This window comes from Diplotaxodon limnothrissa, linkage group LG13, assembly GCF_057381915.1.
Source record: "Diplotaxodon limnothrissa isolate DT_005_m linkage group LG13, D_limnothrissa_male_GT1.1, whole genome shotgun sequence".
NCBI classification, from domain to species: Eukaryota; Metazoa; Chordata; class Actinopteri; order Cichliformes; family Cichlidae; genus Diplotaxodon; species Diplotaxodon limnothrissa.
Window position 1 is genome coordinate 11,055,499 of NC_140608.1, and position 23,677 is coordinate 11,079,175.

General features: G+C 38.4%; 1 protein-coding gene across 2 annotated transcripts in view; it reads right to left on the bottom strand.

Moving 5' to 3' along the window:
* The window catches only part of LOC146619882 (protocadherin-15-like), a 222,817-nt gene that overhangs the window by 48,902 nt on the left and 150,238 nt on the right, over nucleotides 1-23,677 (bottom strand). For both annotated transcript variants that reach the window (XM_085369792.1, XM_085369793.1), the window contains exons 18-23: nucleotides 21,541-21,669; nucleotides 16,822-17,127; nucleotides 14,858-15,070; nucleotides 10,992-11,108; nucleotides 7,459-7,599; nucleotides 6,020-6,132 (exon numbers count right to left, since the gene is read on the bottom strand). In XM_085369792.1, coding sequence (XP_085225918.1) covers nucleotides 6,020-6,132; nucleotides 7,459-7,599; nucleotides 10,992-11,108; nucleotides 14,858-15,070; nucleotides 16,822-17,127; nucleotides 21,541-21,669 — 1,019 coding nt within the window. The remainder of the gene's footprint in view (nucleotides 1-6,019; nucleotides 6,133-7,458; nucleotides 7,600-10,991; nucleotides 11,109-14,857; nucleotides 15,071-16,821; nucleotides 17,128-21,540; nucleotides 21,670-23,677) is intronic.

A 23,677-nucleotide genomic window follows, 5' to 3' on the forward strand; every position in this document is an offset into this window, starting at 1 on the left:
TCCCTTCACCCTGGCCAAAAAGGCTAAAATGACCAAAGAAAAAGTGGAAAACAGTTAAACATGAGAGGTTTTAGGACACAGTTTGCGTTTTTTCCATTGTTTAAGCACTGCTTCCATCCAAGAGTGATACCATATATGCCCTATAGCTGCAGAAAAGGCTAACATTGATATCTTTTTACAAAAAAAACAGCTGAACATTAGAGGTTTTTGGACCAATTTTGTGTTCTCCATTCTTTAAGCACCGGTTTGAGCACCGTTTAAGCACTGGCACCATTTCAAAAGTATCAGTTTGGTACTGGTATCGGATAAAACCTAAACGATACCCATCCCTACACATTACTGGCATAAATTCAGCCCCAGTTAACAACAGAGCTTCCACTATGTTTTACAGACAGCTGTAGACATTCACTGTTGTATCTCTCTCCTGAACTCCTGTGTGTATGCTGATGACACTTTGAACTAGAAATTACAAATTTAGATTCATCACTGCATAAGAACTGCTGCCTCTGACTATCTCTCTAAGGGCTTATGTTATTTGGCACCCTGTTTTGTTTCCTTGACAGTAGATGGATCAACCGAAGGACCAGTCTCAGGTGTCTCAGGTCCAGTAGTACAGTAACAATCAATGTTTCCCTTTATTTCTTAAAGACACGGCGTTCATCTGCTGTTGTTAGTTCCTTTTAGGCCTAATGCTGCTTCTTGTCCTCTACAACGCACAGCATGCTGAGATATGCCAAGTTGTCAGCTAACAGCTCTTTGACAGTCACCTAGTATAGGTACTTGGTATTTGGGAAATACCTAGTATAGCATTTTATGCCAGTTTGACAGGCATAAAGAACTATTTAATTCCTGCCAAACTAGGTAGTCTTTGCCATTTTCACGGGTTCAACTAGAGAAATAGGAGCATATTGTGTGGTTTTGTGACAAGCTGCTGGTGACAATGTGCCTAAAATTTCTTTTCCTACATTCCCTGGGTCAGCCCTTAACTTTGGTGCCTTTAGTCAGCTTGAATGATTCACAGGTCAGTGTTTAGTAGCTTAAATAACAAAAATTCCCTGAAAATATTCAGGTACTGGACTGAAACTTTTTGAAAATCAACTATAAAAGGAAAAGTACAACAACAGTAACTTTATATAAGGTTGAGTGTTTAAAAGTGTTTTTCACGTTCATTTACATTATGCAAATAAAGGATATGCACACATGTAAATTTAGCATACTGCCACTTTGTGTAATGGTTTAATTACTTGAGGTGGGAATGTGGGTGCAAGCACAAGCAGTGACACTATGTTGTTTATTGTGATAATGTTGACACTCTTCATTGTGCTAGCATTAAAAATAAGAGCATTGCTTGATGATGTGCTGTAGTGCTCTCACCAAGATTACTAAACTATTTATTGACAGGTATTGCATAACGGCCACATGATATTCTTTCCATTTAGTAAAAAAGGCCAACTATTGCAATCTCCTGGAAAGTGTGCAGGTAGAATGAAATGTATATCATTTATGATAGTTATTTTTCTGATACAACACAAAGTAGAAGGAAAATACTCTGTATAAAACTGAATATTTGCTAGAAAAACACAATTATTTCCAGAGACATGTGCTTAAAATAACACCTGGAAACAAATAGCATTACATGTTTAGTAATGCAACATATATGCAATGAGCATTTAGTTATAATGAGCACATAACTTACACCAAAGTGACAGCTGACATTTACAGAAATACATCCCTTTGCTGAGGAGAAAATGAAGAACTATAAAATGAGGAGAGACGCAAAGGGAAGAGAAAGTGAGAAAGAAACGGACAGAGATATAAGCTGAGAAGAAAAATTCGGGGGATGTGCGAGCTCGGCAAGGTAGGGGGGAGGGAGGAGGATGAAGTGGAGGAGAGCAAAATGACATACTCAGAAGCAGTGAGGCAAAAGTCTCATGTGATCTAGAGTAGATTTAGAAGGTGAAGTGCCGTGGGGGAGATAAGCAGCACGGGAAACTGCTCAGATCACAGGTTTGTAACATAGGGCCAGAGATGTAGCCTCAGTACAAGAAGGAGGATTCACATAGTGGGTCCATGTTAGATAGCAGCTTAGCCCTCCTCTCTAGTCACACACACAGAGAGAGAAAAAATATATTCAGTAAATATTCAGTTGCTTCCCATGTGCCCAGTGCTAAAGACTTCCCTAAAGGGTTGTGTGCGTGAGTTCCATTTAAAGGAGCCATTCACTCTGATTTAATGATAGAGCTCCAGAAAAATCTTTATCACCCAAAAAACCTGAGCAAAATCATTGTCTGCTCATTCACATTGATATAATTAATCTCTTCACAATCTTTCACATAAAAACACACTGGAAAGCCTTAAATGAATAGAGAATTAGTTCAAGCATATAATATATTTAAACAGTGTCAAATACTCATCCTGTTGCCTTGAAAAACTAAAGCATAGTAATTACATCATTCCAGTTGCTGAATCAACAAGTCAGCAAGGAACTGATGTCTGACAGTTCAGAAGGCAAAAAGAAGAGAAAATCTGCTGTGTGTGATTGAGAAGAGAAAGTGAGGATGAGAAGGGAAAAAGATAAAGTTTAATATACAATCTCAGTTCCAATAACTTTGAGATTCTGTGTAGAATGTCAAAATCTTATAAAAACCATATTTTAAAAATAGCCATTTGACACGTTTTACTATTTTATGAAAAATATTGACTCATTTTTAAATTGATGGCAAGCAATATGTCTCAAAAAGGAGCAAAAAAAAAGCCTGAAAAAGTCAGTTGTACTAATGAAAACAGGTGGAGGAACATTTTTGAACCAAACAGGTTAATTAGCACAAGATCAGTAACATGACTGGGTAGAAAAAGAACATCCTAAAGAGGCAGAGTTTCTCTAATATGAAGATGGACAGAGGTTCATCATCTGCAAAGAACTTCATACACAAATTGTGGAGAATAATGTTTCTCAACATGACATTGTGAAAACTAGAATATCTCATCATCTACAGGGCATAATATGATCATTTAAAATGAAAACAAATCATTGAAAACGTACAATTTTGTCACAGAAATCACTGCATGGGATCAGGAAAACGTCCACAAATTCTTATTTGTGAACTCCATTTATCATGCTATTCCCAGTTACAGGTTAAAGCTCTCTCATGAAAAGAAGAAGCCATGTGTAAACATGGTCCAGAAACATCATCCTCTCTGGGCCAAAGCTCATTTAAATGGGAGTGAGGCAAAATGGAAACTGGTCTCTGGTCAAACGAATCACAACTTTTTTTTTTTTTTTTTTAAAACACTGATGCCGAAGGAACCATGTGGCTTGTTATTAGCTCTCAGATCAAAAGCCCACAACTCTATGTGGGTGGACCAGTGCTTATGGAATTGGCAGCTTGCACATCTGGAAAGGCATGATCAGTGCTGAAAGGTACACACAAGTTATAGAGCAGCACATGTTCCCACTCAGCATCCAGCAAGACCTTCGGGGATAGTCTTACATATTTCAATAAGAAAACACTAAACTGCGTACTGCGTCGAGAAAATGGCTTCATAGTAGATATAGGTTTAAGTAAATATTGAGATAATGCTTTTATCTACATTTCAGACAGACAAAAACAACAAGATGTTTATCTAAACTCTTCTGAAAAGCAAGTGGTAACATGCCGCTAAAGCAGCAACTACGGCATAAGCCATTTATTTTATCCAGCATTGACTGGGAGCTTCTCATTTCCCTCTGACAGATGGAGGAGACCAACCATAAAGCAGTAGAAAAAAATCATTAAGTCAGCCAAATCCCTGCAGAGTTGTTTTAATTGTGTGCTTTGGTGCTGTAGGCATAGCTCACCTGATTGCTGCTATAACTAACTGCCTTCACAGAGACAGACGAGATCTTCAGTGGACATTTAGAAAGTGATTTGTGTTCAGAAGGTTCCTTGGGGGGGGAGGACAATGTGGAGAGACAGAGTGACTGGGAATGAGGAGACAGATCATTGCGAGTGAGCAGATTGGATACTCTTCACTGGAGAGAACCTTGTCCAGCAGGAGAGGCTCAAGCACCTGGCTAATGCTTTCACGGCTCATAATTTACAGCAGGCCTTCCACTGCGTTTGGTTAGCATTGTTAATGTGAAACCCTACAGAGGTCTATGCCTGTGGTCTCAACCTTCTGAGTGTGCTTCAGACATACCACTTATTCAAAGCATTAATCAATAGCCTTTTAACAGCTATGTTGCTGTGCCTGTGTATCAATCATTGAATAAAGCTGAGCAACGGAGGAACGTGAGCACACACACAAAGTGCTGGATTATAAACCATCAGGGAATTATTTATTTGGTGTGCACACACTGAACCATATGAGGAATGCACATATACACACACTCTACCAGGTACAAATTACCAAAGGTGAGATAGGCTGAAAGACAAAGCCAGGCACAAACAATGAAATAAAACCTAAAGTGCTGCGTTGACAGGTTGGTGAGGACTTACTTTTCCCTGTCTTATGCATAAAGGCCTACCGAACTCTGTTGCAGAAGACAGTCTTGCCAACACTCCCTAGTCTAACTGACATAGAAGCTAGTAAATCAATCCACTTAAAACAAGCTTTACTTTAAGCTCCTAATGACCGCAATGTGCCAGGTAACTATGCCATCAGACCTTAACGCTTCACAGTCTGAATGCTGCAGAACTTGACCTACAGCGGCAAAAAAATAAATAAATAAAAAAAAACAAAAAAAACAACCGTTAACACTAGTTTGCCCTCATCAAAGAATACTTTTCTCAGCAGTGTCAGCTGGCAGGTTAATAATCCATGTTTATTTTGAATTATAGTTTAATTCTAATTACATTTATATAATTCAATTATGTATGACTTCTTGGCCTCCTTCTGAGTCAGAGTATTATCAGCCCACCCAACCTTGTAGATGAGCATGTCTATAGAGGGTATATTGTATGCGAATCCACTAGTCATCTTAGGCCACTGTAGATTATGTCTTCTCATCTTGCATCTTCCTCTGCAAGTTTAACAGTCTAAGTGGTTGATCTTGTCAAAAGAGACTCTTAATAAACTCAGAGGAAAGCCCTGTTTCTCCCACAGACAGACACAAATGTGATTTACAGCAGCGATGATATGCAGCATCTACCCTGCAGCTCTAATATATATTGATACATAAAACTCAGTGATCAGTCAAGCACAGAGAAGAGCATCATGGAGCTGGGAGATGCCGTATTAGAAATGATACCTCTTTGCAGAATATTCATGACATGAGAACAATAACGCAAACGGATCTCCTCAGCTTTTATATCCCCGGGAGAGCGCTTAGATCAGCGGGCCAAATGCTCCTGGTGCGACCTAGATCTCGGCTCAAGACCAGAGGTGACCAGGCATTCACCGCTGTCGCACCCTACCTCTGGAATAACCTCCCTCTAGCTATTCGGGCGTCTGATTCAATTCAATCTTTTAAATCTCGATTAAAAACGTATTTGTTTAGCCTTGCTTTCCCCGCCTCCTAGAGCCCGCATTTTTGGTGTACTGTAAGTTATCTTTTTCGCTTTATTAATATTTATAATGTTTTAACTTTCAGCCTTTCGGGTTGTGCCTACTATGCCTGGTGTATTATTGGTTAGTTATGTGACCCGCCTGTTAGTATATTTTATTTGTATTTGTATTTATTATTGCTCTAACTCGTTCTGTGAAGCACTTTGGCATACCTGTGGTTTTTTAAATGTGCTATATAAATAAAATTGTCATGTATTGTAAAGCCATCATTAACACAGTTATAAATGTTCATGAAATTGTGACCTCAAACCCTTTGTGCATATCACCAACTGCTTAAATATTGATCAGAATATTGGGGAAGATGAATGTGATGTGACCACAGACACAAATGTGTCTTCAGGTGTTCTTGTCCACTTTCTCCAGCGTTTTACACCTATTGCCCCTGTCTGGCACTACAGCCTAAACTGCTCTTTGGTGTGTGAAGTTACAGGTTGGAGGCAGCTACATCAACAGCCGTGTCAAGGAGACTTACGTGTACTCTTCCTGGGTGAAGATTGGGATGCGAGAAGGCTGAAGGACTGTGATCTCCACCAAAGTGCTGTTAGACATCACTGGCTCCCCATTGTCATAGGCTATCACAAAGAGCTGCAGTGGAGCAAGAGAAAACATGTGAACAAAAGACACATGCAAATGCAAGCACTAAATTAATACATTTTTTTAGCCTCAACGTCTGCTCTCTGCACAAATAATTCCTTTTTTGGGGATTGCCAGTCATTTTTGCAAACATGTTCGGCATCCTAATAAAGACACAACGGCAAATCTGCTGTGGCGAGCAGGCTGCAAAGCTCCCAGAGAGTGAGAATGAACGTATTGATCTACATTCATAGACTGTGGAGAAAGGAGCTCGGGGAAGGGGGGGAAGGGAGGGTGGGGCTGAAAGAGAATGAACATAAAAATGTTGTTTCTTTTAAAAAAAAAAAAGAAAAAAAAAGAGTGTAAGTAAAAGAAAAAAAAGACAGATTAGGGCACAATATGCTGCAGCGCATGCTCAAGTGTTCACACCCACAAGCCTATGTAAAGTCACTGGAAATTGTTAAAAATAGCTCTATGTAAAATGCCTGGGAGGGGATTTGTTTTATCTAGAAAACTCTATATTATTTGTCACAGAGACAAGTTAGTTAAAATCAAAACGTTATTTGATTTTAAAGTATCATTTTAAAAAAAGACTACACACATTTCTAACCCACTAAAATTTAGTGGAACTTGTATCACTTTAAAACAAGTCAGACAGACAAAAGACAGCACTATGACTATGATGATTTTATCATTATACCATTATAATCAATTGTCAGTTCCACTGCTGCAATCACGTCATGATTACATGTTATATCACGTCATTACTAACTCGACGTGTCAAATTATTGTGAATTTTTTAAGCCAATAAATATCTTTTTAAATAGATTTTATGGCTTTTTTATCAGCCAAATAAAGTGCTACTTTATTGAGTAGAGTATTAAAGCAGAATTATGTCAGTCATGAATTACAATCACTGGCTATTTCCCCAGTTATATACTGTCCTGTAATAATCAGGCTTTCAGCACCGCCACTGTATCTTATATCATATTTCTCACAATCACTCAGCTGATAATCATAACTAAACACCGTTTACTGCCACTAGCACACCGGTTGTCTTATGTGCTATAAACTACTCAACCACAACATTTAAGGCACTGACAGGTAAGGTAAATAGCAGTGGTCATCCTGTTAAAATGAAACCTTGGGTCCAGGCATTCATACAGATGTCACAATAACACATACCACCCACCCAAACATAATTCAGCTTTAACTCCTTTAAAAGCTTAAACAGCACATCTTTTTTTCTGCCTCATCTCTGCAACCATTAAGTGACACTGACACTTTAAGCAAAGGGACCTCATCACCACCTCTGCTGACATAATGGCTGTCACTCACGTTAAAGGTGACACTGGGCTCTTCATTGAGGTTGACCTTAGTGATAATTCTCCCCGTTTCTGCTTCCACATCAAAAATACTCCCACTGTATGGCGATCTGTTCAGATCCACTCTGTAGCGAACCAAACTGGCCGGAGTACCCTGGAGGAAGGAGAAAGAAGAGCACGAACAATATCAATGCAATAACAATCCACTTATCTGGACCCCACATTTTACATATTCAAATGAAAAGAAAGATGATGAAAACAGAGTACTTCAGGGTAATCTGATACAAAATGCAGTCAGGTCATAAAGGACTAGTAAAAGTACTTGCTTAGCAACACGACTCATAAATGTTATATTTTGTTATTTTATTATGCAACAGAACTGCAGTGGCTTATGTTTAAAAAAAATTGCTATAATAGTTCTAATATAATAGTTCTTGTCAATTTTAAGAACTGAGAGCTTTTCCTCATAATTTGGTTCTCATCAGATACTCCTAAATAAAATCATTGTTATTCATTGGTTCAAATCTAGTAATCTAATTGGAAATAATATTAAGAAAAATTCATAAATTCATCTTTTTAGTCTCCAAGGTAACACACTTTGCATTCATTAATGCCAGCCTGGACTTTAATATGAACCTCTGATTAACATTAACCACGGTTGCTGATTACTAATCATCTCTATAGCTTATCTTATTCTAGTTCCCTCCCTGTGGACCTAAAACTGAGTCTGATTTTTAATAATCTTCTTGAAGCTTCCCTTCTTTGGCTGAACAGCTTTTGCTCCTCGAGGACTGGGTAAAACCTGGAACTAGAGAGAGGTAAAGCTTGTAGTAGCAGTGTATCTCTTGGGAGGCTTACTAACAAAAATGTGTCTCCTAGAGGTTACAAAACCATCTGAGTGAATTCACTAAGGGGATAAAACAAAATCCAATCTCTAAAAGCTCTTCAGATTGTTTTCTGACATTTAATTGAAAAGATGTCAGACCAGGACCACCAATTACGGAAAAAAATATCCCCCACTAACTTCAGTAGTAAGACCTCTGCAGTGATGGCAGCAGCTTTGCTCTGGTATTGCCAATATCTGTTTTTTGTGCCCATAATTTCTCATTTGAAGTGTCTAAGTTAATATCAAGACCATATTGTTATAAATAAACAGAAATAAAAAAAAATAAGACCATAATGCTAAATAAAGAAATAAATAGGAATAAAAATAAAAACCCAGACAGCAAAACTATTCACTGGAAAAGAGTGCTTTTCTTTATATCCTCATATTCCTCGAGAAACTAGAAATTAAAAGCAATTGGTGCTCCACATAACTCAGGAGAGATGTACAAAAATATGTAAGCTGTTGAGTGTTGTTACAGGAATATTTGTCCTTGTCTGCCGTGTCCACAGAAACGTTCAGCTGCACAACCACTTGGTCTTGTATGACATTCTACACATGGGATATGAATTTTTTATAGACACCGCCTGAGTGAACTCACTGTCATTAACATTGCAAACAGGCGCCCAAAATGTCATGCATGACAAGCAATGCTCAAATGCAGTAAGAGAGGGGGGGGAAAAAAACAAAGATCACCCTCACTGTTTAACAAGTGAAGAAAATGCAATTAAAAATAAGATGTGTGGGTGTTTATTTCTAATTCTCTTCAACATAAAAATAGCAAATTCATTAAAACTGATCAATCTCAGAAGCCCTGAGAGGCACTGAACAATGCTTCAGAGACAGGCAACACAAAAGCAAGCCTTGATCCGAGAGTGTAATAAAGTCAACACGTCAATACGACTTATTTTGTTGGTTTTGGGAAATTACAAATGACTCATTTGACTTGTAAGTGACTAGAAGGTTACTGAGGAAATGGGAATCGCTAAAAGAAGAAAACTGCCTCTGCCGTGATCAACCCAATCACAGAAGAAAAAAAACAACAGACTCAAAAATAACAGACTGTTTAAATCTTCCCCTGAAGAATAAAAGGTTTATACTGGAACATTTGTCTCCATGGTGATCTCCTCTCTCGTTCAGGGTGATATTAACATTGACGTTATGGGGTTGAGTGGTGTGCAGAAAATGCAGTTACTTTTTAAAACCCATTAGTATCACTTCTGCTAAGGTGCAGGTGGACAGGTATTATGCTAGCTTTACAACAAAGTACAAAATGTCCTCTACAAAAATAATTAAAAAAAGAAAACCTCATTCAGGAGAAATGCATTAAAACCTTCACAAAACACACTCATTACTTACATGTGTCAGATTGACATGACAATTCTGTTTCTTTATTATGCTGGCAGGGTTTTGCTAGCCTGCTTAACAGAGAGGGACATTTGTTGGCATGTTTAGAAATCACTAGACTCTTTCCACCTAACAGGTGTGTCCATGACAGAAACTGGGTTAGTCAGCCCTTGTTAGTAAACCAACACTTCTTTCTGTTAAAATATTTTCCCATGTCACTCCATGACTTTGTGGGAAGATATGGATGATTTCCAAACTGTGTTTTAGTGCTGCTAGATCTTTGTCAGTTAAAATAGTGACCATGAAAGAAAAAAACAAGACTTCATTTTACAAATGATGATACACAGGGTTTGGATTTTAGGAGTTCACTATCAACTATCTGATGGACAGGTGTACCTCCTGAGAGACAGAAACCCAGGATGTGGGAGTGTTTTCTCTGGGAGGAAAGGTAAGATGTGCAATCTGTGACATTCTTGAGATGCTCAACCACCTACAGCTGGCACTGACAGGAATCAGTATCTCTGTGCTTACATGCTGCAGAGAGAATGCAAGATTCTTCAGACCTGGTGAGATCCGACCAGCGGCTGTGCTATTAATAAGAAGCATCAAGTTTGCTTTCCAAAAAACATCCAGAGCTGGACACGACTAGCACATGGCGAGGAGGTCGCTAGGAAATTCAGATTTCTATTTTTGACTCTGAAAGTTTTTAAAGATAAATCAATAATCAAATTTGATCACTGAAGTAATTTGATAATGTTGCTTTAAATATAAAAATCACACATAAAAGCCAAGAGGAATAAACCAGTGCAGTCGAGAACACTGCTGGGTGACCAAGTCCAATAAAATATGAAGATTTTCTCAGCTAAATAATACTAAGACAAGAATTCATAAAAACTGTACTATCTACACATTTCCAGTCTCCCCCGGTTGTCACAATTTCTTTTCTGCATGGAGTAATGTTCCTTGGATTTCAGACTATATTAAGACAGCTCCCAACAGATCCTGCTCAGATAGTGAGGCAAAGAAGTTTGAGGAAATCTGACACTCTGAGGCGAGTGAATGACTCATACAAATGGAGATGCACACCTTGCAGTTAGAGTTGGTTTGGAATAAACTTTCACACAGCACTGCAATTCTAATAAGAGCACTGAGGTCCTGAAAACATCTTTTAAATGCATCATGTGAAATGACATTCTGACAGACACATGTAGGTCTGAAATCATCAATCAAAGCCCCCCACCCCCCTTTCATCTCTTTCTCCACTGTTGCATATCTTAATCATAACATGTGCACAGCATTTTTCAAACAGTACTCACTGGTGGGTCTTGGTCCTCAGCATAAACTGTGGTAATGACTGTTCCTTTCTCTGCATTGGGTGCCACCATGCCTTTATACAGGTCTTGCTTAAAAATGGGGGCGAAATTATTCATGTCCTGAAATGAAACACAGATCAGTTAATATCTTAGTGCCATTGTTTACCTAAACATTGCAGTTCATATGTTAAAGCACATCAGGTATAAGTAAAAAAAAAACAAAAAACGTATTTTTACTTCATGTATTAATAGAGTAAGGCAGAAGGGAATAGAAAGGGTCAAATGAATTCAGCAATATTCTATCACCACTATGTTTTCTAATGCTGTTTGCATGGTGAATTAATAATATGATAGATTTTGCAGTTGCTGCTCTACTTGACTTCAGTTAACACTTCAGTAATTCAGAATGCCCCCTGGCAGAGCAAGTAAGTCCCCCAAATAAACTCTAGTTTGTAGCCTTGTTAACATATGCATTTGGTGTTTTTTTCCTACGCCAGAAGACATATCATTAGCAAACAAACAGCCAAGTCCATGGCACTTTTGCTTTTGCCTTAGAAGTGCTGAAACACAGATTAACTCAGTCAGGATTTCATACATAAGAAAACTAAAGAGTAAGTCTTTTCAACTTGCTTACTTACTAGAGCCAGTAATACAGAGGAGAGGCTCATCTAACATTAGCAAAGTATTATTATGTATTTGATAACAGAGTAATATCTGCTCACTATGCAGACCTCTCAGCTCAGTCACTTAACTTAATACCTTCATTTAAGAACAGTAACGCCCAACAGTGCCCAATAGTGTGTATTACGCTATTCCTAATAGTGAACAGAATACATCCACGTGCAACATAAAGGCATGTGAAAACAGCACAGCAGCTGTCTGAAAATTAAATGTTTCATTAGCAATTAAACTAATACAATGGCTAGGTTTTTTCTTGTTTTTCTCTGTGCCAGAATGTTTGATCTGAAGCGAAAATCTCATCCAAGTATGTTCACTTCACAGATAAACAAACACAGTTTATGCTATACTCAGTCATTTCATTAGGAACACATATTCAACTGCTTTAAACTTCACAAAAACCAGCCAGTCACATGGCAGCAGCCACATTTAGGCATATAGACATGTTCAAGATGACCTGTTTAAGTCCAAAATGAGCATCAGAAGTGGGAAGATTATGGCATAGTTGGTTCTATCAGACAACACTTACTGCCACTAACTGCATAACCATCTCTAGGGTTTATAGAGAAGGTTCAAAAGAGAGGAAAATATCAAGTGAGCAGCAGTTCTTTGGGTGAAAAGGTTTGGTTGATGTGAACGCTCAGAGCAAAGTGGCCAGACTACAGGCTCAAACTCAAATAACCACTTGTTACAACTAAGGTATGCAGAAAAGCATCTGTGATGCATTGTGGGCTTTTAATGCTGGGGTGGTACCTGATCTGAGCTTTTATAGTTTAAGAACAGGAGACCAAGGCTTCAATTCACACACGCTCACTGAAATTGGACAATTGAAGATTGGGAAAAAAATGCTGCTTTGTTTTGATTTGAATGATAGGGTCAGAATTTTCCCTGGATAACACAAGGCTCGATTTGTCTTGCCTTGTGTCAACAATTCATTATACTGGTGGCGATGGGAATATGTTCTCAAAACCTCACTGTACCTATCTAGTGATGGCTGCTTCCAGCAGCATAAACAAAGCTAAAATCATCTCAAACTGGTTTCTTTAACATGACAATTAGTTCACTCTAGACAAATGACCTCCTCAGTCACCAGATTTCAAAGCAAGAGCACACCTTTGAGATGCGATGCTTTGATCCATCATCACGTCTCAAAGGTACACGAGCAGGAGATTCACATTATAGACGTGCAGCCTGTGAAATGTCATCATGTCATTCTGGACTAAACATCCCTGAAGAATGTTTTCAAAACTTTTTCAAAACTCTTGAAGAATTAAAGCAGTTTGGAAGGCAAAAGAAACTAACTCTAACTAATTAATGAAATAGCCACTACCTTTATTAGATAACATTACAGGACCTGCTAACAGTGGATAGGTACAAAACATTTACTGTCACTAGCAAATGATGAGAATAACAGATGATGGCAAAATTTAGTTTAATAACAATAATATTTAATCAGATCATTATGTAAATGTGTATGTGTATGCTGAGCTTTCAGGCTAGTATCTGTGTTCCAACATTTAGAAATTTTAAAAAAAGAAAACTGTTTTATCAGCATTCAGTTATTAATTGCTCCCTAGAACACGTGAGAGTGTCATCATAACAGCACAGCTTTAATCACCTTCTCCTAGTTAACAATGCACAGCAAAGCTCTACTATGTTTGAGTCTGCAAAGAAAGAAAATCTTGTCAACTATGCAAACCTTGCTTTGCTGTGTGAAAATGAAAAACTCAGTAAGCCATTCACATTTCTCTCAGGAATAGCTTAACTCTATTATAACTACTGGAGCCTGATGTTTCCTTCTCCTGAATTTTCTCTTTACTTTCCTCTGTTTTGGCTGAGCCATGGGCAACAGTATGTGTTCTATAAGCTCAGTGGTGGAGGGCAGTGTCCCTTTGATCTATACACAGGTTTAGTGTTTCCTAGCAGAAAATCTATGATACAGCCCTTGCTTTGAACAACAAAGTCTGATCCTTGTGCTGCAAGTGTTCACAAGGAAGCCGTGTCTGCACATATGTATGTGCTACATGTACGTGTAGAGTACATGCGACACTTTTGCCACACACACGCATACAAACACGTGCATTTATGAAGTTAAAAACAAAAGGAAAAACTTTGGGAGACTCAAAACAGCAGCACAAGGAAAGCAGTTAATCCATCACAGCAAAGTATATGATAAAGGAGGCAATAACAAAACAATACAAGGGAAAAAATCAAACATAGATGACTTCAAATAACTCTCCGGGTGTGTTACACGGGGAAGGAAGTAAAATCAGTGGAATCAACTCTATCTCCATCCCTAGTTCCCTGGAAGCCTGTATGAATCCATTAGACTCATTCTAACTCATATCCGCCATTTGAAATAGCAGTCGCTGCTTTGATATCAGTAGCTGTGCAATGTTTATCCTATCAAACACCATTCCTGGGTGACAGCAAAAAGAATGCAACAAAGCTTTTCCTTATCAGAGGACAAAGTCACTCTACAGGTTGGCAGACCATGTGGTGAGCCTGCTGGATAGGCACTTGCTCTCATTCTGTGGAATATCAAAAGCTTAACTCTACAGACTTGGAGACAGTCACTGTGGGTGGACCGAATTCATACACAGAGATAAATGTGAACACATTTTGAAGAATACCTCAGAGTTAAAACGCACGACCATTAACACACGCATACACACATGAACAGTATCACAATACAAGGTGTCTAATCCTTTCGTTGGGATTCAGCTGTTAATCTCTTGAAAGGCTGGGAAGGGAACACAAGCTCCTGAAAAACCTGACATAATTGCTGTCACAAAGTTAATGAGTCATTCAAGTCAGGGATAGCACTGTGTGCCAGACAGAAACACATATCCATCAATTCTTTTTTTTCCCCTTCCGGTGATGCTGAGAGGACGAGCAGGTCAGGAGGCCAAAACGTGGTTTACAAAGGGAATACAGTCGCGTTTGCAATAAATGGCATTAAATTGAATTTAACATCACAAAGCAGTGCAGGTACAATACTGTAATGTGTCTCTATTCTCCAATCCCCTTTTGAATTGTGGCTTATGCAAGCTATTACTAATGTAAAACTATGCTAACAATTCACTACATATTCACTGCCAGTGCTGCACATCCGGAGGGACAGTGCGGGAAGATGAAAGGAGAATAACACACAGGAGGGTTTAGTAGACAAGTTATCTGGAGGCTCCTACCATGATGTGGACTGTGACAGTAGCTTGCCCAGGAGGCATGACCCCTCCTTGGTTTACAGCTTCTACCTGGAATGTGTAAGAAGCCAGGGACTCGAAGTCCAGGGTCTGCAGTACAGCTAACACCCCTGTTACAGGGTTCAGGGAAAACAGCTGCCTGGCTGATTCAGTCTTGATCCGATAAGTGACATTGGAGAAGAGATCTAAGTCTACCGCCTAGGAGGAGAAGGAGGAAAGGAAAGCATTAACACTGGAGAAAGTAAGGTGATGAAAGAGGAGAGAGGACGAGCCTAACATTATAATTTCAAAATCAGAACCTTTCATATAAGCTGGTAAGCATAGGCCATAGACAACGAATGGTGATGCCCCTTTTTTTTACAGTGTAGGAGCTACTTGGATCAGTCATTAATCAGACACTGATTAAATTAAATCACTATGGAGAACTCATTGCATTAAATCACAAATTGCAAAGTAGAGCGATGGCTGCTTCAATAGGAGATATATTAGATGCAGCATAATGCAGGACATGTTTTTGGGGGATTCATTAGCCACTTACGCAGTATTTCACTCATAAGCAAAAAGAAGACTTAAGAGTTATTACATTTGTTAAGTAAGAGTAAACACAAAGCGCAGCTGAGGCGAATGGAAATCTTTGAGTATTAAGACCATGAATGTTTGTGACCTTGTTTCTCCTGTGCTTCCTGTTTTTCACAAAAGCAACAAAATGCCAACGCTGAGAGGAAGAGAAGAGTTGACATAAGGACACATTTTGCATTTAATGTTAAGGAAAAACTTTACACTTTATATTTATTATTTCTAGCATAACCTTATGATATTTAGTCAACTAAAACTAATACAATTCAGATGCCATATATTATGACTAAAACTAAATCAAAATTTGCCGTGAAATGAACTCTTGTTACTCTCATAGCATTGCTAACACCCTCAGAGCTGACAGAATTGAGAGTGCCAAGTGTGGTCTGCACTTAAACATGCTCATCTGCACGAAAACACTAACACACACACACACACACACTAAAGTAAGTTTAACTGTGGAAATACAACATTTAAGATTATTGCTAAAGGGCCAATGTCTTGAAAATCTGAAAAACAAAAATTCCTTTATGAACACCTTCAAAGTTGATAGGTTGCATCCTCAGGGGAAGACAGACATATGCACTGAGGAACCCACATACATAGCTATCTGATACAATATAGTTTATCTTAGTCACTTTTTCTTTCTTTTTGTGTGAGATTAAAAAAAAAACTAAGACAGACTCTGTTCTGTTCTATCTCACCTGTGCTATTTAGCCAACCACCCTGGTGCGCTCAGAGTTAATGTGTCGTCTAGGAGATTAATGGTGTCACAGTGCCACTGTCACTCACACCCTTCGACCTCGGCCCCCACCTGCCCTTCTTCTCCCCCTCCCCCTCAAGCTTTATCCCCGTCTGGGAGATGTCACTCACAATATCCCAGCAATTACTCGCCCCTCTGCTCGCGTTTGCTCCTCGTGCACCGGGTTTTTCGACACTACACTTCGGCGCAAACAAATGCACTGCTGTTTGACAGGGTTGAAGCGATGCCAAAGACAGATTACACCAATTGAAAAAAAAAAAAAGAAAACGTTTTTCTCAATTTCTTTCACAACAAACAATAAACATTCTATTAACATTGGTTGTGAAGGATCGAAAAACAATTCTCTTCTGAAGCCAACGATTTGAGGATGTTTTCAGTTTTATTCTAAAAAAAAAAAAGCGCAGAGAGCTGTCACCGCACTGCATAAAAGATTATGTATGTTGCTGGCTGCATAATTGCCTCTGTCTGGAAGCATTTGACATTTTAAACTGCTAAATTGCGAGCTCTTGAAGTTAAAAGATTCCAAAAGCCTTTTTAACACAAACACCTGTACCATACATCAGGGGAAAGGAGACATTTAGTGAAAATCGCTTGGACATCAAGTTCTTACACTTAGCTGCAGGACTACAGTTCCCACAGGGCTGTTCTCAGGCACATTCACCACATAAGTCTGCTGGGAGAACACCGGGCTGTTGTCATCGATATCCGTGACCTGGACTGAGACAGTGAAAGAGGTCCGTCGCGGGTCTACTGCCTCATCCGAGGCTTCAACCACCAAGTCATACTGACTTCTTGACTCCCGATCAAGTGGCACTCGTGTGTAGATGCTTCCATTAGCGCTTATTGTAAACAAGTCGGGATGATTCACGATCCGGTAGCGCACCTGGCCATTAGCGCCTGCATCTGGATCTGTGGCCTGGGAAAAAAATAAAATGATCAGAGGGCTCAGTTATGGGAAGATTAATGCTTATCTTTGTTTATTCAGTGCAGAAATGCAGAGAATCATAATATCTAGGCGGCTCGCCCACATAAATTGAAGTCTTTTCTTTGACCTCGCATGGGTTATTTGATCTCTGACACTTGCAGCCTTTGTTCTTGCTGATTTCAAACAATTAACATTAAACGCCGCAAAACCCAAAGCGAGTTACCACATTTTAATGGTGGAAGCAGTTAATATTATGCTAAATGAGCCATCAATGAAATGCAATCAATACACTTCTTTTCATTCCTGAAGCTGCTTTAGAAAAACCTGTGGGAAACAACGAGAAACCATTTACATATATCAATACTCCAAGAGAGAAATATTCATCAAATACATCATGTGAAGAGCTGATTATATAACTGAGATGCAGAGGTTTTCCTTTTAAAAAAAAAAAATTTATTATTATTACAATAATTATCAGAGAACTAAAGACCCAAAGGAATGCTACTGTGATGCCATTATGATCATGCAGGGTTCAAATAAATACCACAGAGCCAATCATGGGTCATTACATATGCCCGTGTCTATAAAAGCAGCGGCTATATTTAAAAAACAAGAACAAAAACCCAACTAAGTAAAGTATCTGAAATATTTACAGTCTGTGGAAATTGAGGGAGGAAACAGCTTTTTTCAGGGAACTGCAGAGTTGCATATGTATATTTAAAGTTACAGATGACAAAACATTACATTAAATTAGCATTTGGGATATTAATGGCTATGTATCTGTTTTCAAGACCCACTCCAACCTCAGCATTACATTATATGATCCAGATGATGAGTTTTCTTCACACTGAAGCAGTTTCTGTGGGGACACATTTGGACAGCATTTCTTAGTAATCTAACTTGCGAGTTTTAAATTGTGAGCTCGTGGGCAGGCTCTATATAGTGACTCTGAGAGCAATAGATGATCCTGCAGGTACAGGTGGCTTCAGCACAAAAACAGCTTGAGTAGGTGGGTTTTAAAGAACAGACCCACGCAGACCTCTAATATAGTACAAGGGAAATGAGTCTACTTTGTGCTCTGCTGGTGTGGGTCTAGTAGATTTATTTATTTTTTGTTTTTGTTCTGGATCATTAATGTTGAAACCTAAAATTCATTCTGAATTGCCCCCTTCTATTGCACTTATTTTTTTCTGTTCTCTGTCCTCTACAGTATTTTTAAAAATAAATTCAAGCACTGATGTCTTCATCTCAACAAAATCTTAAGGGGTGTTTTTGAGGAGAGTAAAGAGCTGCGTAGCATCTCTTTCAGATGTCTCGAACAATCAGACTCACTTTATCAAGGAATCTGTGTGGTAAAAAATAAACTATCTTCAAAAGCTTGTCCAATTAGCAACAATTTCTCATGATGCCTCCATGATGTGTGCGACACAAGCGCTAATCTATCTGTCCTCCAGTCATTTGCGTGCTCAGATTATGACTCCCTGCTAAGAGCAAATAGAATGGGCTTATATGGTTAGGATTTGTAAGTCACAGAACAAACGGCTCTATTAGCATAACCGGCAAAGCTGTCAGTTGTGATAACCTGGTAAATCATCTGCAGTCTATATGAGTGTGTACAAAATAAGAACAGGTGGGAACCAGCTCCAATTACTCTAACGATAATCCAAAATGCTTTAAGGCTAGCAATAAGCTACTTAACAGCATTATGCATTTCCACTGCAATCATCTCCACTGTTGGCAATTGCCTAAAGCTTTGTGGCTGGCTGGATTGTAACTTTCTTCCTACAGGTGAATTCAAAGTAGTACAGGAAAACCGAACCAATTTTATTGGTGGAAATCAGATTTGAATGTGAAATACTTCAGTTGAAACAAATAAGCCTTATGCCAGCAGTCAGCATCCCACCCTTCCCTCCTCTATCACTTAGCACATTATGTGACAGTAAGCTGTGGGTTACTGATTTGATAGGAGAGCATTTGTTCCGCAAGACAGTTATAGACATGCACACAGTACAAGGCTTCTACAAAATCTCCACATCACAAGATGTTTTCTAGGTTTTCTGAAAGAAAGCTGCAAGTTACTAAACATTGGTTGGTGTGTCAGGATAGATGATGAAACATAGAGAAATGTTTAAGCGATGTATGTTAAGTGACAATGCCCTGGATGGTAAGATTTGTTTTGCCCTTCTTTTCCATTTTCTTTGCCAAGATGTCATGTGTCATCGCAGTGTATGAACTCAATGCAGCAGAGGTATCGAACTGCCAGAAGCTAAATTCATTTTCATCTAAGATAAACTCTATTATTAAACACCAAGCCACCTATTATTTTTGTTCAATTTCTTTTGACCTCACACAGTTAAACAATGTTCTCCTGCATATTTCTATCTAATGTATTCATGCTTGCTGCTGTACATTACTGATGATTCCAAGTGGCTAAAAAGGTTAATATCAAATGTGATGAAGGTATCTATTATTGCACCTCTTGTCAACTGGAATGCAAATGGCACATGTCATTTTGCTGAAATGTGGTGATTTATATTTTAAGCTAAAAGCCCACAGTTATCATTATATACGCATTTGCACTTTTCCTGCAATAACAAATACTACTTTAGACACGACTCCTAATGTAATACAAAAAAGAGAAGAAAATTAACAATTGCGCTATCTGCGTTACAGACAGAGTTTATTTAGGCCCCTCATCCTGAAGGGCATGTTCACTCAAATAATGTTCAGTGAGCAAGATCTCCAAAAATGCAAATATATGCTCCTTCCACAGAAAATAAGTAAAATGTCACTCCTCCGTGACGGGATTAAACCAAGGAGATAAACGAGAAAAAGCAAAGGGATTTCCTACACACAGGCTTAAGGTGGACATAGAAATAATACTTTAGGACTAACATTTTAGCCAATATTTAGACAACTATCTTAGGACTAAATTATAAATATCTGGAAGCTTTAATCCTTAAGCAGACATTTCTCAATCAGAGAACTATCAGTTGTCAATCCAGAAATGTATTTATGTAGTTTGCCATTAACAAACTGGAGCAGCACTATATCATCTGTTCTATATCATCTAGCAGTGCAAGCCTGCAGAATTTAAAAGTGGTATTGGATTTCGAAGAATGTTGAAAAATGATTTAAGAATTGTATTTTAGCATACACTTGTTTAAAAATTTCACCTAAATTCCAAGTCTATGTTTTTATTTTTGGACTGCTATAGCAAAAAGATTTTTTATTTATTTGTTTTTCATACAAGACCTTGATGGAGCCCCTCAATTTGTCAACTATATGGACCATTTTAAGTCACTTCCTCTTTCCTTTTATTCAGGCTTCTTGTAATTGGTTGCCAGTTGTTAAAAAATAGATTTTCAGGACTTTGTAATATAAGATACTACACTATTGTGAGTAAGTACGTATAAAAGAACAGCAGGTCTCCTTTAATGATGAATCTTACTGACTTTTCAGGATTTTGCCTGATGGAGTGTAACATATGAGAAATGTGACCAAATATCACCAAAATGACTAACATTAAAAACATCACATTATATAAGAATGACTATTCTTTTTTTCCCTGCAATTTCTGCAGCTTTAACAGTGTTGCACTCAACAAAATGCCCCAATACGCTCTCGATCAGTTGCTATGGGCTAGTACAAGGGAAATCTGTGGTGTCTCTGCGTGCATGCGCATGGAGAGCAGGATTTTGTAGCGCTAAGTACTTTAATGTACTTTTCTTTTCAGTCACAAAGGCGCAGCCTCAACTCAAACTGGCATGCAGCCAGCTGAGGAAGAGTCAGTGTGGTGGACTAAGCTTTAATCTAGCTGCTGGCTGCATTTGTGAGGAAATACTTGGGAGTAAGACTGAAGGGAGCTCTACTGCATCCAGACACCAAACTTCGTTCATATGTCCTTTTGTCGCATTTCACACGTCATAAACTCCAAACATTTAGCAGCAGCCCATTTCCACACGCACTAAAAATGTGAAGGGTTGCTTGATATGAAATGTGAATATCCTGACAAATGACAAATGTCACTGATCTGGTTATGCCTATTTACCTTTGGAGGCAAGATTCTTTTTTTGTATGAGCAATTACAAAAAAACTGATATAACAAATTTTATGTACGTGGAGATTTTCTAAAGTGGTTGCTGGGTAAATCTGTAAACCTTTTTCTATCCATATGAGGCCATTGTTTAGAAACTGTTTAGAAATTGTCCATCTAGTTCAAATTTAGTCAAAAAACAAAACATGTAGAAGGCAGTGACTGAGAAAACCTCGGAATCTTTCATCTGTCAAGCAGACGTGTTAACCAGTGTCTTGTATCAGTGTTCCTTTAAAATATGAGGACATGCAACAATGAACAGAACACATCAGATTTACAAGGCAAGAACAGAGGGACATTACACTTACCCTTACTCGTCCTACAAACAAGTTGGCCTCTTCTTCTCGCACAGAAAAATTTGAAGGTATGGTGAGGTCAAACTTCGGGTCATTATCATTGACATCAGTAACAACTATGTTCACAGTAGTTGTGGTTGTCTAAAGGAAAAACAGTCAAACAGAGAGCACAATAAAACTAATGTTATTCACTTCACAGTGAGTGTTCCCTTTTCATAAACAAAGATGACAAGCACAACTAAAAAGGCATCAAATGTGATATAATGTAATTTGAGTAAATACACTTTGACATGAATAATTCATAGGGTGACTGTTAAAAGCTGTGTCATGCTCAAGTAGACATTTTAAAAAGGATTAGGATTATAATCAGACAACTTTTTTGGAGACCTGACAATTAAAAATAATAATTATAGTTGGAAATACTTTCAAAATACATTTTGTTGGAGATAAATGGAACCATTTAGCATTTATGAGTGAATCCATGAGCTCTCATTTAGATAAAAATTAAATACTTTGTACAATTCTAACAAGCTTATAATTATTTATGTATGTGTTTGGAATCAGCCACCTTTATTTTTCAGCATAGCCTGAAATCCCTTAACCAAGCTGTCTTGTCACTTTAAAAAAAACAAAACAAAAACAGTATCCAGGAATAGTTCTCCAAGCTTCTTAAAGGACATTCAAAGCTCTTCTTTAAATGTTGGCTAACTAAATACTGATTTTACCCAAAGATTTCAAATTTGGATGAATTACTCCATAGGAACTCTTATCATTGATTTTCAGTCCAGCTCTTATTACCTCAGCCTTTTCTTCTTTATTCCCCTTCCTGAAGGATGGCTCCTTGCTACCCAGACAATTTCTGACTAAAAATTTCAGCTAAAAACGATGTGAACAAAGAGCCTAAAGACACCATTTAAAATTCTCAGTTTTATGCTTGAAAGAGTCATAGGTCAGTGGGAAGTTGCCCAAAAAAACAAAACAAAAAGACAAACATTCCTCTGAAAATGACCTGGGGCCCGTTCTTCGTACCTCGCTAAGTAAGTTAGCCGGATTTGATTGTTGACGATTTTGCGTGATCTTGGATCGTTCGGTTCTTCGAAGCCCATCCGGGACTTGCTGTCATAGCAACAGAGCCGTAAGCGTAAACCTGCTCGGGAGCAGGTTTACTTCATGTAAACAGGATTAGATCGCGGCCACTCAGGTATTTCCGCTTCATGTATACGAAAGCAACAGCGATATTTTACCACTGTTGTACCATAAATAAATAACATCAATGTAACTAAAGATAATGCAGCACCTGATCCTTTTATTGATGTCACACAGATACATACAGGTCATTTCCTAAAAAAGGGAAATGTACTATTAACATTCTATTACATGTATGTGATTATTACAGATGTAATTCAGATTTCAGAGTAGTAATTGCAATTTACTTCGTGTAATCAAGATGGGAGACCACGGCTATAAAAGCGAAGGTGGATTTGGGAAGCCTGTTGCAGCCATGTCCTGTCCGTATACGCGAGCCACCCATTGCGGAAGGTGCAAGATTGATAAGGAGAGTCCTCAGAATCCAGCATATATTGCGGGACAGACAGGATCCTTTAGCTCAGCGCGACAGTGTGCTCATAGAGAGATATCGATTTTCCCGTGAGGGTATTATTTACTTAACCAACTTGTTGACGAGGGGGTGCAGGACCACCACCTGTCTTTTTTTTTGCTCTGCCCTTTTCTTGGTTGCTGTTATGAACAAACAAACAGATTATTTCAGGGTCTCTGTCCAAGAGACGAAAAGCAATATAAGTGATCAATATTACCATTCTGTAGAATATTCTTATATTTCACTTTTACTTGTTCCCATGTTCTAGTGGGTCCTGTTGTGGCTCTAATGTGAAAGGGGATATAATATAACATAATGTAATATAATATAATGTAATATAATATTGGATAATATGGTGTGATATGATAAATCTACCCTACCGCCTACTGGTGTTGGCCAGAGGGGCCGATGGCGCGATATGGCAGCCTGGCTTCTGTCCCAGGGCAGCTGTGACAGCTACCAGTGTGTGAATGTGAGAGTGACTGAATAGTGGCATTGTAAAACGCTTTGGGTGCCTTGAAGAGCGCTATATAGATCCACTCCATTATTATT